Source organism: Zonotrichia albicollis, chromosome 9, assembly GCF_047830755.1.
Source record: "Zonotrichia albicollis isolate bZonAlb1 chromosome 9, bZonAlb1.hap1, whole genome shotgun sequence".
Classification (NCBI taxonomy): Eukaryota; Metazoa; Chordata; class Aves; order Passeriformes; family Passerellidae; genus Zonotrichia; species Zonotrichia albicollis.
Window position 1 is genome coordinate 14804119 of NC_133827.1, and position 17265 is coordinate 14821383.

At 51.9% G+C, this 17265-nt stretch overlaps 2 protein-coding genes across 2 annotated transcripts in view; both read right to left on the reverse strand.

The window, feature by feature from the left end:
- LOC141730043 (uncharacterized) overlaps positions 1 to 17265 on the reverse strand; it is a 511185-nt gene that overhangs the window by 368671 nt on the left and 125249 nt on the right. The gene's annotated exons all lie outside the window — the stretch shown is intronic.
- Positions 3308 to 4839, reverse strand: LOC141730120 (olfactory receptor 14A16-like). Its single transcript, XM_074546756.1, has one exon. It carries the CDS (start codon positions 4495 to 4497, stop codon positions 3520 to 3522), a length of 978 nt encoding a protein of 325 aa, XP_074402857.1. The 5' UTR covers positions 4498 to 4839; the 3' UTR covers positions 3308 to 3519.

Consider the following 17265-nt stretch of genomic DNA (forward strand, 5'->3'; position numbering starts at 1 on the left):
GCACTGGAGAAATACCAACCAGAGATTCTCAAGGGCTCAAAACATCAAACCAGCTATTACTGAGTACTTTAGAAAAGCAGAGAAACTTGGCAAAAAGTTTATTATGATATTGTATTGGTTTTTGTTTGTCAATTTAAGATTTTTCTGTTCTCGAGATTTCTTAATAAATGTATTGATGATTGTGGTAATCTAATGGTGTCTGAATAAATATTAAAATCAAGAGCTTTGACACTGACGATCAGTAACGCTTTGTCCCCCCCACTTACCCACCATTTCCCTCATCCACACCCTGGGAATCCTATGGATCAGGAACAAGTGAGCCACCATCCCTGGAGGTGTTTAAGGAAAGACTAGATGTGCCACCCGGTGCTACGGTCTGGGTGATAAGGTGATGTTACGTTTTAGGTTGTACTTGATGCTCTCCAAGGTCCTTTGCAGCCTGGTTGACTCTGATGATTGTGACACTGCAGGGCCCTGGGGAAGCAAGGGGCCATTGTGACACTGCAGGGCCTGGTGGCACTAAGGGGACAATGGTGACACTGTGTGTGACATGGCAGCACAGATCCAAGGGGCCATTGTGACACTGTGGGGCTGAATGGAAGCAAGGAGTCCATTGTGACAGTCTGGGTCCTGCTGGAAACACAGAGGCCATTGTGAACCTGCAGGGCCCTGGAACGAAGGGGCCATTGTGCCACTGCAGAACCAAGGAGACCCTTGGGAGAGCCTGGGGACAGTGGAATCAAGGGGCCATTGCTCCATTGCAAGGACTCTGGGAACTGAGGGAACAATTGTGACCCTGCGGTGCCCCATGGAACCAAGGGTCCCTGGTGACATTGCAGGATCTTGTGTCACCAGGGCTCCATTGTGACACTGCAGCACCAAGGAATTCATTGTGGCACTCTGAGGCCTCATGGAGCCAAGAGACCACTGTGACCCTGCAGAGCCTTGTGGAACCATGCAGAGCATTGTGACAGAGCAGGACCTGGTGTCATGATGGGGCCATTATGACACTGCAAGGCCACATGGAGCCAAGGGGCCGGAGCTGCTCCTCAGGGACTCCTGGAATGAAGGAAACATGTTTGACACCATGGTGGCCCTTGGGACGAAGAGGCAAATGTGACACTGTGGAACCAAGGAGAGCATTGCTGCACTGCCAGACCTCGTGGAATCAAGGATCCATTGTGACACTGGAGGGCCTTGGGGGACACAGTGACATTGTGACACCAAGGGATGCCAGAGAACCAAAAGGAACATTGTGACCCTGGGAGGCCTCATGGAATTATGGAGACCATTGGGACACTCTGGGGCCTCATGGAACTGTGATGACACCAAGTTGTCTGCGATTGTGGATCTGCTGGAGGGTAGGGTAGGAAGGCTCTGCACAGGGCCCTGGAAAGGCTGCATCCAGGACCCAAATCCAACAAGGTAAGGTTTAAAAAAACTAAGTGCTGGGTCCTGCATTTGACCACAACACCCCCTGCAGCACTACAGGCTGGGGCCAGAGTGGCTGGACAGCAGCCAGGCAAAAAGGGATCTTCAGGGACTGATGGACAGCAGGCTGGACAGGAGCCAGCAGTGTGCCCAGGTGGGCAAGAAGGCCAATGCGTCCTGACCTGGCTCAGGAATGGTGTGGCCAGCAGGAGCAGGGCAGGGATTCTTCCCCTGTGCTCAGCACTGCTTGGGCAGCACCTCGAGTGCTGTGTCCAGTTCTGTGTCCCTCTCCCCACCCCCCAATTTAGGAAGTACATGGAGGGCCTGGAGCGTGTCCAGAGAAGGGCAACAAGGCTGGTGAGGAGTCTGGAACACAAGTCCTGTGAGGAGTGGCTGGGGTTGTTTATCCTGGAGAAGAGGAGGCTCAGGAGAGACAAGGCAGTGTCAGGGCACAGGTTGGACTTAATGATCTCCAAGGACTTTTCCAACCTTGCTGATTCTGGGATTCTCTGGAACCACCCTTGGAGCAGTTGCAGGATGAGCCCTGGGCCTCCTCTTCAGAAGCTCCAGCAGCCCAGGTCCCTCAGCTTCTCCTGCCAGCCCCAAAGTCCATCCTGTCAGTCCTGCAGAGCCTCTGCAGCTCCTCCTCACTGCCTAGAACCGGGAGCCCCAGAGCCAGACACAGCAGCCCAGATGTGCCCCCCTGGCCTGGGGTGCCTCTGGCAAGGGAGCAGCACCAGGCACTGCAGGAGCCTGCAGACAATTCCTGCAGCACTTGTAGGATGATCCTGCTGCCCAAGGGACGTTCCCATGGGGCCAAGTCAGGAAGTGCAATGGGGAGTGGGGCCAGAAAGGAAAGGGCAAGCAGGGATGGGCTGTTTGCAGGGGAGGGAACAGGGGTGGGCAATGGGAAGACATTTGTATCAGGAGTGGAAAGAAAGCAAAGGTGGAGCTAAGGAAATGCTGAGGGCAGTTTGGGGTGGCTGCCAGGCAGCCCTGGCTCTGAGCAACAGCGTCTGCAGTGGGACAGGAAACTCCCAGCTGATGGGAACAAACTTTCTGGCTGACTGCAGAGGCCAGGACAAAGCTGAGTGATTTCCCTGCTGTCCCCCAGCCCTTGCTGGCCCCAGGGGCTGATGGCATATGTGCTCCCTCAGGTTCATGTCCCCACACCAACAGCATGGGGGTGCTCCCCCTGCTGTGTGCAATGCAAACAGGGGCTGCTGAGCCAGTGCTGCCGTGTCTGTGCCTGCAAGGATGGGGCACCTGTGTGAGCTGGGGGAGAGGCCAGGGCTGCAGAGAGGGGGGATGTTGTTGGCAGTTCCATAAGGACAGTCTGGGACGCTGCCCTGGGCTGTGCAGCGCACTGGGGATGGATCAGCCCCTGCTCTGCTGCTCCTTCTCGTCTGCCCCAGGGCCCTTGCAGAGCCCCAGCCATGCTGTTTGCCCCCAGCCTGCCCACGGCCAGCCTGGGCCTGCTCACGGGGCTTTTCTGTGCTGAGCATTGGCCTGGGCGTGTTCTTGAGAGAGCCTGGGCAAGGAGCCTGGAGCCCCCAGGGCCTGGGCTGAGGCGTCAGCGCTGCCCCAGCAGTGCCCATGGCCTGTCCCTGCTGCAGCCCCGGCACTGCCACCCCCAGGGCTGTGCCCAGCCCCGAGAGCACTCAGGCCCTGCAGCAACACCAGGGCCACCAGGGCAGCAGGGCAGGGCCACGGCAGCAGCGCTGGCAACACCAAGTGCTGCTGCTGCTGGGCACAGCAGCTGGGCCAGCACTGATCTGCCCCAGCTCTGCACACAGACATTGCTGCTGCAGCTCCAGAGAAGGCAACAAAAGGGCATCTCTGCAGACAATTTTGCTGGGATATTCTTTAGTTTGTTACAAGTCATTGACAGAACAGTTCCTTGTTTTACACCATCTGGAGAAACAGTAGAGGCGGAAAGGAACAAAATGAGTAATGGCACAAACAATGACATATTTTTGTGGACAGTGTTAAAAATGTAAATCACAGGAAAAAATACCGCAGTCACACCGAAAAAAACCCATAAATATGACTTTTCTTCCAAGTGATTTGCAGAAATTGGCCAGCAGTTTAATGTCCCTGAAAACATCCAGTCATCAGTCTCCACACTGCAGCCTTGAGCACCTGGTTCCTCAGGCTGTAGATGAGTGGGTTCAGGGCTGGAGTCACCACCGAGTACAGAACTGACAGGGCCAGATCCAGGGATGGGGAGGACATGGAGGGGGGCTTTAGGTAGGCAAACGTGCCAGTGCTAAGGAACAAAGACATCACAACAAGGTGAGGGAAGCAAGTCGAAAAGGCTTTTTGTCGTCCCTGCTCAGAGGGGATCCTCAGTACAACCCTGAAGATCTGCACATAGGAGAAAACAATGAACACAAAACAAACAAATACCAAACAGGCACCAAGAGCAAGAAGCCAAACTTCCCTGAGGTTGGAGTGTGAGCAGGAGAGCTTGAGAAACTGTGGGATTTCACAGAAGAACTGGCCCAGGGCGTTGCCATGGCACAGGGGCAGGGAAAGTGTATTGGCTGTGTGCAGCAATGAATAGAAAAAGGCACTGGCCCAGGCAGCTGCTGCCATGTGGGCACAAGCTCTGCTGCCCAGGAGAGTCCCGTAGTGCAGGGGTTTGCAGATGGACACATAGCGGTCGTAGCACATGATGGTCAGCAGGGCAAGCTCTGCTCCCATGAAGAAAAAAAAGAAAAAGAGCTGAGCAGCACATCCTTTGTAGGAGATGTTCCTGGTGTGCCAGAGGGAATTGTGCATGGCTTTGGGGACAGTGGTGCAGATGGAGCCCAGGTCAGTGAGGGCCAGGTTGAGCAGGAAGAAGAACATGGGTGTGTGCAGGTGGTGGTCACAGGCTATGGCGCTGATGATGAGGCCGTTGCCCAGAAGGGCAGCCAGGGAGATGCCCAGCAAGAGACAGAAGTGCAGGAGCTGCAGCTGCCGCGTGTCTGCCAATGCCAGCAGGAGGAAGTGCCTGATGGAGCTGCTGTTGGACATTTCCTGTGGTGCCTTGGCACGGGGATCTGTAAAAACAGTAATCATCGAATAGTTGGGTTTGGGGAGGACTTTAAATATCCCAGCACAGCCTGGGGGCACTGTCCCCCCACTGCCTGCCCAGGGCTCTGCTGCCTGGAGCTGTCCCTGCCAGCAGCTGCTTCCCTGTGCCCAGGGCTTGGCCCTGCCAGTGCTGCCAGAGCCCAGCCCTGCCCTTGGGGCTCAGCTCTTTCCTGCAGACCCCTCCCAACTCTGGCACTGCCCAAGGGCAGCTCTGGCTCTGCAGGCCCTGATGGCAATGTCAGAGCAACCCTGAGGAGGCTGGAAAAGTGTCACTGATTTTGCCTGGGAGGGGCCTTGTGCTGAGTTCTGTCACTGCCTGGTCTTGAAGATTTGAGGAAAAAAAAAGTTCTCACCCTTAACTGAGAGATAAATATTGATGTGCAATTTCCCATCCTGGCAACCCAGAGCAGTAGATTGAAAAAGCAGGATTTTCCCTTTTATGCAGCCACTGCGTTGCTGTGCTCCCTGTATAATCTACTTGGAAATGTTCTGCAATTCAATGCCATGCTGGGAGCAGTCCTGAACAATGCAGCATCCTCCCCACAATGCAAGAACACTCCCAAGCCTTACCAGCTGTCTCCTCCCACCCAGATCTTGTCCCCCAGTGCTGGGAGCAGCTCCCCGGGCAAGCTGAGAGCTGTCCCTGGCAGGCAGCAGAGCCCTAGCCCCAGCACAGCGCCCTGGGCTGCAGGACCCTGCTCTGCACGACAGCCCTGGGCTCCCCTGGCTGCTCTGCACAAGAGACAATCAGAGAATGTACTCACAGGGTCTGTAGGCATTGGGATGTTCCAGCTTTATGAGATGGCTCCAGGAGCTGCAGCTGCATTGTCCTGCAGCCAGATGTTCCTGTGCCAAGGCTTGGCAGTGATTGTGCCCCAGCCACTTCTCAGCACCTTCCCAGCCCTGACTGATTGAAGCTCTCTGTGCCTCTGTGCTGTGCCTGGAGTGGCTGCAGGCAGTGCCCCAGCCCTGCTGGGCTGGCAGAAGAGCTGCTCATCAAGAGAAATGTGCTTTTGAAGCTCTTCTTGGTTACCAGGAGCTGCCTCTGTGCCAGGAGCCCAGCCCAGCTCTTTGGCACAGACACAACACAAGGACTTTAATGAGCCTCTGGGGCTTTGTGCTGAGGGCCTGAACATCAGTCCCTGAGAGGGAGATGAAGAAACCTCTCCAGAACTCCAAGTCAGAATCTAACTCCAAACTTTCTTGGACTTTTAATGGGTCCCACTGAGGAGCACAAATCAGAAAGTGTCCCCAGGCCGCAGGCAGAGCAGAGAATTGGAGGCAGTGATGACAGGTGGGGACAAGGAGAAGCCAAGTCTTGGTGCCCTGGGGCACAGCAGGGTCTGTGCCACCAAGGGCTGTGAGGACACACCTTGTCCTGAGGCCCTGGGGCCTCCTGGCACAGCCCCAGCCAGGCTGGGCACTGTCAGCCCCTTGTCCTGCCCTCAGCATCCCCCCCTAGCCCACATCCCAGTGGCCTGAAGGATATGCTGGAAGGAGTCCCTGGGGAGCCTTGCTCAGCAATGGCCCTGGGGGCTTCTTAATGCTCCCAGGGACTGCAGGTTTTTCAAAGGACTTTTGGTTCTGCTTTTTCCTTGGAGTCTCTGAGAGGTTTCTGCAATCATGGCTTCCAATTATCTGCTGTAATTTGTCCCTGGAGAGGCTTTGTCAGTAACAACACTCAGTGGGGCTCATTAATGCCTTCAGATACTCAAAGTTTTCTAAGGTACTTTGGATTTTCCTTTCCACACTGAGTGTCCAAGCAGTTTTTGTGCCATCCTGGCCTCCAATTCTCTCCTCCAAGGAGTCCATGAGGAGCCTGTTTTGGGTATGGACCTCAGTGGCACCCATCAATTCCTCAAGACACTTTGTGGTTTTCTTCCAACTCTGACTCCAGGAAAGGTTTGTGCAATCTACTCTCAGGCCCTGAGCTTCAAGGGCTCAGCTCCAAATGCTCATTAGGTCCAAGCAATTTCTGACAAACCATGGATCTGCCTTTATTTCCCTCTGGTCTAGTTCAGTTCAGCAAGAAGTTTTCCTTTTACAGTTATGGAGAAATATTTCAAGGAGCCTCTATTAAATAGGCAATCCTTTTTTAAAGAGTGTATTTTATTGCTGTTCTCTTTAAAGAAGATGTGATTGCAGCATTCTGTGATTGATATTGATGTAGGGCTGCTCCTAAGGAGGTCTGGCCAGGTCAGTGAAGTTGTACCTTGGAGCTGACTCAGTGTGGACAACCTTGCCTCACATTCCCAAACCCCATGTGAGAAACTATTTTTACTTTCAAAAATTTAAATGCTTTATTAAGGCCTTTTCAATATACAACAGAAGACTGAATAAGGAAAAGAATACAGCACTGGGAGCAAAGGATTCAGTCACTGTGTGCTCATCTACAAAATGGATGTTCTGTCCTTTATACCTCTAGTCCCTCCCAAAGTCTTGTCAATTGACTCCTTCTTCTCTGTCCAGTGGTGGAGATCACTGTCTTACACCTTGATTGGAGCTCAGGTGCTGCCATAGTAACAAGCCAACCCGCCTGACTGCCCTAACTACTGAGGCCATCCTGTGGTAACAATGCTAGGGGGAGGCGAAGAATAACTATACACCTACAAACCTTCCCTTAACATATATTTAATATTCACTCTTTAATTGTGAGAGTCAACCATAGAATTACTCATCTATAATAAGCCCCCCTTGTTGAAGGGAAGGGAGCGACCCACCTTTGTTGATTCAGCATCTGACTCCAGTTTATTGATCAAATTAGACACCTTTTATAACAGTGTTAATTCACTTCATGCATATTGCAAAATCTGAGCTCCCGATAGGCTGTAGAGAAAACCTCAGCTCCTCCTTTTGTTTACAATACCTGAAGTTAGTTTACTGAAACCAAGATCAGTGTTCTCACCATGATATGAAAAGTTCTCAAAACGCTCATATCTGTTCCCAGACCGGCCATCTGTTCCCAGTAGCAGCCAAGGACAGAACGGTCTGAGAATCTTGTTTTTTATATAAAAGGTGGCTGAGAACCTTAATTATTTACAGAATCAAGCCTGGGAAAGGCTGCTTTACAGCAGGCTTCTATCTTTCCCTCAGCTGAGTACCTTCATGGCCTCTTTCTTTAAGCCATGTCTGAACCAGGCTCTCCACACCCCCTTCTCTTTTTCTCTACGTAATTTTGCTCAAACAATTAAGTAAAAAATTTTCTCTCTCTTGAATGAGTCATACCAGCATCTATTAATATAGGCATGGACAGTGGGAACAGGAGAAAAAATCTCAGGATTTCCTTAGATATTGAAGTCGGAGGGAGAAGACCTATCCTTGTTGATCAGCATCGACTCCAATTTATTAATCAACTAGGCACTTTTTATAACAGTGTTAATTCACTTCATGCATATTGCAAAATCTGAGCTCACAATAGGTCAGAGATAACACACCAACCCCTCCTTATGTTTCCAATACCAAGATTTGGGTTCTCAAAACTTAATTTTGCTTTCCCAAAACAGCCAAAGATAGAATATCTACTTGTTATGAGAAAGCTGCCTGAGAACTCTGGTATGCAAGGTTCTCAAGGCCTTCATGTTTTTCACTTTTACTTGTAATTAAAAACAACCTGAGAACTTCTACTGTTTACAGAAACAGGCTGTGAGAATCTGCTCCTCACAGCTGCCTTCTAAGCCATTTCTGAAAAAATCTCCAACACATAGCAGTTAGAAATCCATTGAAAAATAGCTGCTCTCCATTTCAAAACTGGGAAGAGCTGTCTAAAAGCTGAGTATACAGGAGGCAAAAGACATCCCTGACTGTAGACGGAATAAAAAATGGAATCCATGCACTCCCACATGAAAACATCCAAAGCGTATGGGACATCAATAAAGAACCCAAAAAGCTTTGCCCATAGAAAGAACTCATAGAGATCTGTTGCTGACAGAAAAAACCCATCTTCTCTACACCATTCTTGCCAGAGGGCAATAAGCTTCTCCTCTGAATGGGAGAACTGAACCTCTTCCTGCAAGGCATGTGTCTGCCATACGAGCAGCCACAAACTTCTGAGGGCTGGTTCATCAGGAAGGGAAAAGCCAACAGTACCTTTTGAAAGAGTCCAGCTTGCTCTGGCCAGCTCCACGGGTCTGCTGCTGTCTCCGAACATCTTCCTGAAGGTTTTCCAGAAGAAGGTTCTCTTTGTGGTCAGCCTTGGCTGTGAACTCTGTCCAAATCAGGATCTTCAGTTCTTCAGCTCCTGGCTTGAAACCACGTCTGTGGGCACTTCAAAGCAATCATCACATGCTACACATACAGGATTTTTCCTAGTGCAGCAATTTTGCTCCTCTGGTCTTATCAAATTAATTTTTGCTCTGACACGAGGGGTCACCAGGTATTACAGCGACCTGAGGAGGTCTCCATGGTGAGAGAAGGACGAGAATCTTGTTTCTTGATCAGAAGGCTGGATTTATTGATATATGATATATAATACATTATAACTATACTAAAAAGAATAAGGAGAGAAGTTGCAGAGGCTTGCTAAGCCAAGAATAGCAAGAAAGAATGAATAACAAAGTTCTGTCTCCAGGGAATCTGTCCCCGAGCTTGCTTCTGTGATTGGCCCCCAATTGTAAACACGGAGCATGAGCCAATCACAGGATCACCTGCTACATTTCACAGCAGCAGATAACAAATTGTTTACATTCTTCTTCTGGGGCCTTTGCTTCCCAGAAGATGCACAAATCCCAAAGAAAGGATTTCTGTGAAAAAATGTCTGCGACACCTTGCCCTCACTGTCCTTGTGTCACACACACATACAGGGACAGTTCTTGGTTCATTTATGGTTTGATTGCCTGGATTTGGTTTGGTTTTGTTGTTGTTTTGTTTCCTTGGAGTGCCTGAAGTGTCCAGTCAAGAGCAGAGTGACTCTTGCCAAGGAACTTTGTGCTGCTGTCCCTTAATATTAAATCTAGTTTTTGCTGATCCCTTGCTGGGGATTTTTCAGTGCTCTCAAGTCCTTGTTGGTGGCAGTGTGAAGGAGCCCTGGCCCAGGCTCTGGCCCTGGGGGACACAGGGATGATGCCGGGGGGTCCCTGTCTCCCTGTGCCACCCCCAGGGCCCCGGGCCCTGTCCCCGTGTCAGGCTCTGGGGTCGATCTGGTGGAACATCCTCTGGGGGAGGCTGCGGGGCCGGGGGCGGGGGAACCCGGGGGGACAGGGGACCCTGCTGTGCACGAGCAGGGTTGGACTGCTCTGGGGGGAGCTGTGAGGGGGGCCGGGGCAGAGTGACCTCCCCAGTGACCTCACACTGCCCCTGTGATGTCACACAGCCTCTGTGATATTACATGCCTCTCTATGATGTCACACAGCAATCTCTGTGATGTGACAGCCCCCCCCGTGATGTCACAGTGTCCCTGTTGTACCTCATGGCCCCCTATGATGTCACACAGCCACCTGTGATATCACAGCCCACTCTGGAATGTCACACAGCACCCTTGTGATGCCACAGAACCAAATCTGGGATGTCACCCTGGAATGTCATGCAGCTGCACTGTGATGTCCCAAAAGATGCTGAGATGTCACAAAGTCACCATGTGATGTAACAGTTTTTTTTTTCTGTGACGTCACAGACTTCTCTGTGTTGTTACACAGCCACCCTCTATGATGGGAGAGTCAACTGTGTGATGTCACAACCCCCTCAGCGATGTCACAAAACCCCCTCTGCAATGTCATACTGCCACTCTGTAATGTCACAGCACACTCTTTCACCTCACAGGCTGGTCTATGTTGTAATACATGGTGTCACAGCCTGCTCTGTGATGTCACACAATCCCCTCTGTGATGCCATAGCTGCTCAGTGCCGTCACACAACAAACTCTGTGATGTCACAGCCCAATCTGTGACCGCACACAACCCACTCTGTGTTGGCACACAGCCCCTTGCTGACATCACAGCTGCTCTGTGCCTCTATGACACAGTCCCAGAAGTGCTGCTGTGACACAGCCCCCTCTGGGACATCCCACAGCCCCTGCCAGTGCTGAGCCCCTGTGAGCTCGGTCTGTGCCCTGCTGGTGTCCCTGAGGGGCCCTGGCAGTGCCCCAGCCCTGCTGGGCTGTGCATAGGAGCTGCTCCTGGCCAGAGGTGTCTCTCTGCAGCGCTGCCCTTGCCAGGAGCTGCCTCTGGGCCAGGAGCCCGGCCCAGCTCAGCAGCACAGACACAGCACAGGGACTTTAATGACCCTCTGGGGCTCTGGTGTTCTTTGCATCAGACCCAGGCCCTCAGAGTGGGCTCAAAGAACTTCTCAAGAACTCAAAATCAGACTCAAAGTCCAAACTCTCTTTGACTTTTTGTCATGGTTTGACCAGGAAGGAGTGGGAATTCTGGGAAGCTGTGGTCAAACCAATGAAGGTTTTGGGTTTCATACTGACACCTGGTGTAGCCAGTGGGGTTTGGACACACCTCCGAGAATACACAGGGGTTAAAAGCAGGGCACTGCCCTGGCACTTTCTCTTTTGGACATCGTCGGGCGAAGAGGTCAGATCTCTCCCCCGTCCGGCCCGCTGCTGCTGGGCGGGGGAGGGGCCAGCCACGTGGTAGGCCCCGGGGCCTGGACAGAGATGGGGTTGAGGGGGCTTCGGGGGGGGCTTCGAGGATGGAAGGGTGGAAGGTCCCAGAGAGTCAGCCCTCGGGCAGCCAGCCCCCCCCTCTCCCCCCCCTCCCCCCCCCCAGGAGAGCAGCCAGCCAGGAGGAGAAGGAGGGAGACTGCCCGGCCGCAGCGGCAGCGTGTGGGCAGCGTGCGTGGGAGTCGTTCCGGGACCGACAGACAGAGACTGAAAACTTTTAACCCTTTCTTGCATGATTGGGGCCTTACAAAATGCTAATCCTCCTCGAAGCTGAATAAGAAGGGAGATGAGAGATGAGATGACTTGGCCCGGAGATTGTGGAGATGATTGGATGGGGAGAGATGATTTGGAGTGGCCTTTTGGCTGGACTTTTTCTTGTAGCCATGTGACACAGACTGCATTTAGGGGGAGGCAGTGCCTCAAAACCAGGAGGGTTCATTTGTGAGGACCCCCCGGCCCCAGGGGGTTGGAAAAATATGGGGGGGACAGTTGTCCCAAAAGCAGAGACTGTGCCTTTTTGGAGTGAGACAAGGCATCCTTGAAAGACCACCCTAAAAGCAGCTCTGATCCATGTCTCGGTGGTGAGAGCACTGGGCATGGAAGGAACATGTCACAAGCGGCAAAAGGACTTTTTTTTCCCCCCCGGGCGGTGCCGAAGTGACAAGGAAGCATCCGGGATTTCAGTGTGTTTCCAGGAGAAGCCTATGGAACAAGAAGGACTCCTTTCCTCTTCATGAACTGCAGTTTGAGTATACTAACGTGTGGGGCCAAGGCTGGGCAGTTGTTTTTGAGAGAATGTATTGGATTGGGAAAGTCAGGTGGTGGGGAGGAGGAAAATGGTTTTTTTTTGTAAGGTTTTCAATTCTTTTTCTTCTTTTTCCTTATAGTCTCTCCCTATTTCCCTGTAGTTTAAGTAATAAAGTGGTCTTTATGTTTAAGTTAGAGCCTGTTTTTCTTATTCCTGGTCACATCTCACAGCAGAGACCAGGGTGAGGCATTTTCATGGGGGCACTGGCTCTGTGCCAGGCTCAAACCATGACATTTTTTGGTTCCCTGACCGGGAAATCGAATCACGGGAGAATGATGAGATAAGCTGTGAGACGGGACCAAGAGGAATAAGAAAAGCATGTACTAAGTTAAGGTAGATGAATAGTCATAGTGAATCTAAGGTATTGTTGTATAGAAGTGTTTTGTAATTTTGTTGATAATTTTAGAAAATGTATTCTCGGAGGTGAAGGGTGGAGTGTCATGGTTTGACCAGGAAGGAGTGGGAATTCTGGGAAGCTGTGGTCAAACCAATGAAGGTTTTGGGTTTCATACTGACACCTGGTGTAGCCAGTGGGGTTTGGACACACCTCCGAGAATACACAGGGGTTAAAAGCAGGGCACTGCCCTGGCACTTTCTCTTTTGGACATCGTCGGGCGAAGAGGTCAGATCTCTCCCCCGTCCGGCCCGCTGCTGCTGGGCGGGGGAGGGGCCAGCCACGTGGTAGGCCCCGGGGCCTGGACAGAGATGGGGTTGAGGGGGCTTCGGGGGGGGCTTCGAGGATGGAAGGGTGGAAGGTCCCAGAGAGTCAGCCCTCGGGCAGCCAGCCCCCCCCTCTCCCCCCCCTCCCCCCCCCCAGGAGAGCAGCCAGCCAGGAGGAGAAGGAGGGAGACTGCCCGGCCGCAGCGGCAGCGTGTGGGCAGCGTGCGTGGGAGTCGTTCCGGGACCGACAGACAGAGACTGAAAACTTTTAACCCTTTCTTGCATGATTGGGGCCTTACAAAATGCTAATCCTCCTCGAAGCTGAATAAGAAGGGAGATGAGAGATGAGATGACTTGGCCCGGAGATTGTGGAGATGATTGGATGGGGAGAGATGATTTGGAGTGGCCTTTTGGCTGGACTTTTTCTTGTAGCCATGGACTCAGTTGTTCCTGTGACACAGACTGCATTTAGGGGGAGGCAGTGCCTCAAAACCAGGAGGGTTCATTTGTGAGGACCCCCCGGCCCCAGGGGGTTGGAAAAATATGGGGGGGACAGTTGTCCCAAAAGCAGAGACTGTGCCTTTTTGGAGTGAGACAAGGCATCCTTGAAAGACCACCCTAAAAGCAGCTCTGATCCATGTCTCGGTGGTGAGAGCACTGGGCATGGAAGGAACATGTCACAAGCGGCAAAAGGACTTTTTTTTCCCCCCCGGGCGGTGCCGAAGTGACAAGGAAGCATCCGGGATTTCAGTGTGTTTCCAGGAGAAGCCTATGGAACAAGAAGGACTCCTTTCCTCTTCATGAACTGCAGTTTGAGTATACTAACGTGTGGGGCCAAGGCTGGGCAGTTGTTTTTGAGAGAATGTATTGGATTGGGAAAGTCAGGTGGTGGGGAGGAGGAAAATGGTTTTTTTTTGTAAGGTTTTCAATTCTTTTTCTTCTTTTTCCTTATAGTCTCTCCCTATTTCCCTGTAGTTTAAGTAATAAAGTGGTCTTTATGTTTAAGTTAGAGCCTGTTTTGCTTATTCCTGGTCACATCTCACAGCAGACACCAGGGTGAGGCATTTTCATGGGGGCACTGGCTCTGTGCCAGGCTCAAACCATGACACTTTTAATGGGCCCCACTGAGGAACACAACGCAGAAAGTGTCCCCAGGTTCCCGTTAGAGCAGAACAGTGGAGGCAGTGATGACAGCTGGAGACAAACAAGGCCAAGGTGTCTCTGGTGCTGAGCAAAGCTGGATGTGTTTCAGGAATGAAAAGGGCCAAGGCCTGAGCCCCAGCCCCTGGCCAGGCAGATCCTGTCCCTCCCTCCTTGCTCAGGTCTCTTCCCAGGATGGGCACTGGCATGTGGGAATGTGCAATGGCAAGGGCAGGAGCATGGGGCGGCCCCTGCCAGGCTGCTGAGCAGGGACAAGGAGGCAATGAGGCCCCAGCCCTGCAAGGGTCACTTGTCTCCTGCTCCTGCCTCAGGCCCAGGCCCAGCAGCCATGGCTAAAGTGCTGCCCAAGTTGGCTCTGGCAGGGCTGTCTTGCAGCTGCTGCCCATCCCTGTGCCCTGTGCAGTCCAGGCTGTCCCACGGTGTCCCTGCCCTGTGCCTCTGTCCCTGCAGGCTGTCAGCATCCCCCGGCTTCCCCACCTGGCTGGGCCCTTCCTTTGCTGACAGCTCTGCCTCCTGCCTGCCTCTGCCTTCCCACACAAAGCCTTGGACTGATACCAAATGGTAAATGAAATTTTTACTGTGCCTGTGAACTTTTAGCACAGGAACAAGGCATTCAGATGCCGCTTTCCCAGCAAGGATGGTTGGAAGTGAAGACATCTGGATCAAGAGTGCAGTGAGGGAAAAAAGGACTGAATCTGGGAACTTGGGATGGGTTTTATAGTAATGGGTAAACTGTAATACACGTTTAGTGGCGCTGGTAGAATTACATGTCCACATAAAGTTAGGAGTTATCCCTCACTAGACCTCAGGCCTGAATAAATGATACCCTCTTAAATAGCAAAATAGTGTTAAGGAGCCTTATTCTGATATTTTGGAGACTTGGTGACAGTGGGGCCTCACAGAACCAAGGAGTCAGCTGTGACACTGAGCAAATTCATGGAACAAAGGGTCCATTGTGACACAGCAGAAACCCATGGAGCCAAAATCCATTTTGGCACATTGGAGCCACATTGAACCAATGGTCCATTGTGATACTGCGGATCCAAGGAGAACATTGTGACACTGAGAAACCTCTTGGTGACCATTTTGACCCAGCAAGGCCCCATGGAACCAAGGGTTCCTTGTTAAAATGTGTGGCCTCATGGAACCATGAGCCACTGTGGCACAGCATGGCTACGTGGAGCCAAGGGGCCACTGTGACACTGTGGATCTGAGGAGACCATCATGTCTAAGGAGCCTCATGGAACCACGAGTCCATCATCACACTGTGGGGCCCTGTGAACCAAGGGGACCACAGTGACTTTGTGGGGCCTCATGGAACAATGGAGACTATTCTGACACTTTGGGACCCACTGGAACCAAGGGGCCATTACAGCATGGAAGGGCCTCATGGAATCAAGGGGACTCCAGTGAACACTGTAGGTCTCCTTGGGATGAAGAGTCCAATGGAACCAAGGACACCATTGTGACACTCTGAGGCCTCATGGGACCAAAGGTCCATTGTGACACAGCAGGGCCTCATGGAACCATGAAGGCCATTTTTACACCTTGAGGCCTTGTAGAACCAAATAGCCATTGCGGCACTTGAGAGCCTTGTGGAGCCAAGGGGACCACAGTGACACTGTGAGGCTCAGTGAAACCAATGGTCTGTTGTTACACTGCAACGCCTTCTGGAATCATGGAGACCAATGTGACACCGAAGGCCTCACTGAAACAAGGGGCCATTGTGACCATACAAGGCCTGATGGAAGCAAGGAACCATTGTGACACTATGTAGTGTTGGCAGGCTAAGGGGCAGTTGTAACACCTTGTGGCACCATGGAACAAAGGAGTCCATTGTGACACTACAGGGCCCCATGGAACTCAAGCTTTGTGGAACAGTGCTGTAACACATGGAACCAAAGTTCATGGTGACACTGCAGGTCCTCATGGAATCCTGGAGGCCGCTGTGACACTTTGAGGTCTCATTGAATCAAGGGGCTCTGCAGGGCCTCATGGAACCAAGGACACCCTGCTGACATTGTGAATCCCCATAAAACCATGGATCCAGTGTGGCACCATGGAACCAAGGAGAATGTTGTTGGCTGTTGTTGGCAGTACAAAAGCTCTTTGAATCAAAAGTCCATTGTGACATTGTGGGGCCTCATTGAACCATGGAGACCATTATGACATTTCAAGACCCACAGGAACCAAGGGGCCACTGTGACACCACAAGCTCTTGTATAACCAAAGCAGCCACAGTGACACTGAAAGGTCTCATGGAAGCAAGGGGCCACTGTGTCACTGTGGGTCCCCATGGAAGCAAGTGGCCAGTGTAACACATCCAGGCCTGGTGGAACCAATGGGCCATTGTGGCAATGCACAGTCCCATGGAAACAAGGAAACCATTTTGACACTGCAAGGCCTCATGGAAGCAAGGGGCCAGTGTGCCACTGTGGAGCCAAGGAGACCATTGTTATATCACTGGGCCTCATGGAAACAAAGATGTCTTTTGATCCTACAGGGCCTCATGGAACGAAGGGGCCATTGTGATGCTGCAGGGTCCCAAGGATCCAAGAACATGGAACAAGTCTGGCTGGCTGGGCCTCCTGGGGGCTGCTTGACTGGTCCTGCTGACCTTGGCATGTTGAGTGTCACTTCTCATCAGCCCCTGAAACCCTGGAGTTTTGTGCTCTCCTTCCTGCAGGAAAGAACTGTCCTTGTCCTCCAGGGGTTCATGGCCGAAATTGGGATTCCTCCTCCAAATGTGATTATATCCAAGGATTATTCCCACATGTTACCTGCCAGGACAGACAGCTCTGGCTGGCTTTGGCCTTTTGGGACCCGCCTCACATCTGCCTTGAAAACACTGGGGGCTGTGCTTTTCTTCCCATGGAAAAAAAACAAAACATCTTTCAAGTCCAGGCCTCCATGGCCCAATATGGGAATGCACCTCCAAAATTCCTTATATCCAAGGATAGCTCCTAGACAAAAGTTGCCAGGACTGTTTATGTTCCCTTTGTTTCCTGAGGGCCATCTCTCATCTGCCTTTGAAACACTAAGGCTCTGTACTTTCCTTCCTATGGAAAAGAACTGTCCTTCTCATCCTGATGCCCCTAGACAAAAGTGGCGTTTGGCCTCCCAAATTTTGTCTCTCCAAGGACTCTTCCCTGACAACAGGTCTGGCTGCCTTGGCCTCCTTGGGGCCACCTCTTATCAGCCTTTGAAACACTGGGCTCTGCCCTTTCCTTCCTATGGAGAACTGTCATTCCAGTCCAGGAACCCATGGCTGAAATAGAATTCCACCCCCAAAACTCCCTATATATCCAAGGGTTGCTTTCAGACAAAAACTGCTAGGACAGACAGATATGGCTTGCCTTGGCCTCTGGTGACTGTTTCTCATCTGCCTTCAAACCCTGGGGTTCTGTGGTTTCCTTCCTACAGAAAAGAACTGCCCCTCTTGTCCAGGTGCTCATGGCCTCAGGCACTTGACCAATCTATAGGGATGTTGGGAAGGATGAATGTTTGACAAGAAAGTCTCACA

Excerpts from the sequence above, each read along its gene's own strand:
- LOC141730120 (XM_074546756.1), bottom strand. The coding sequence starts at position 4,497 with ATGATTACTGTTTTTACAGATCCCCGTGCCAAGGCACCACAGGAAATG.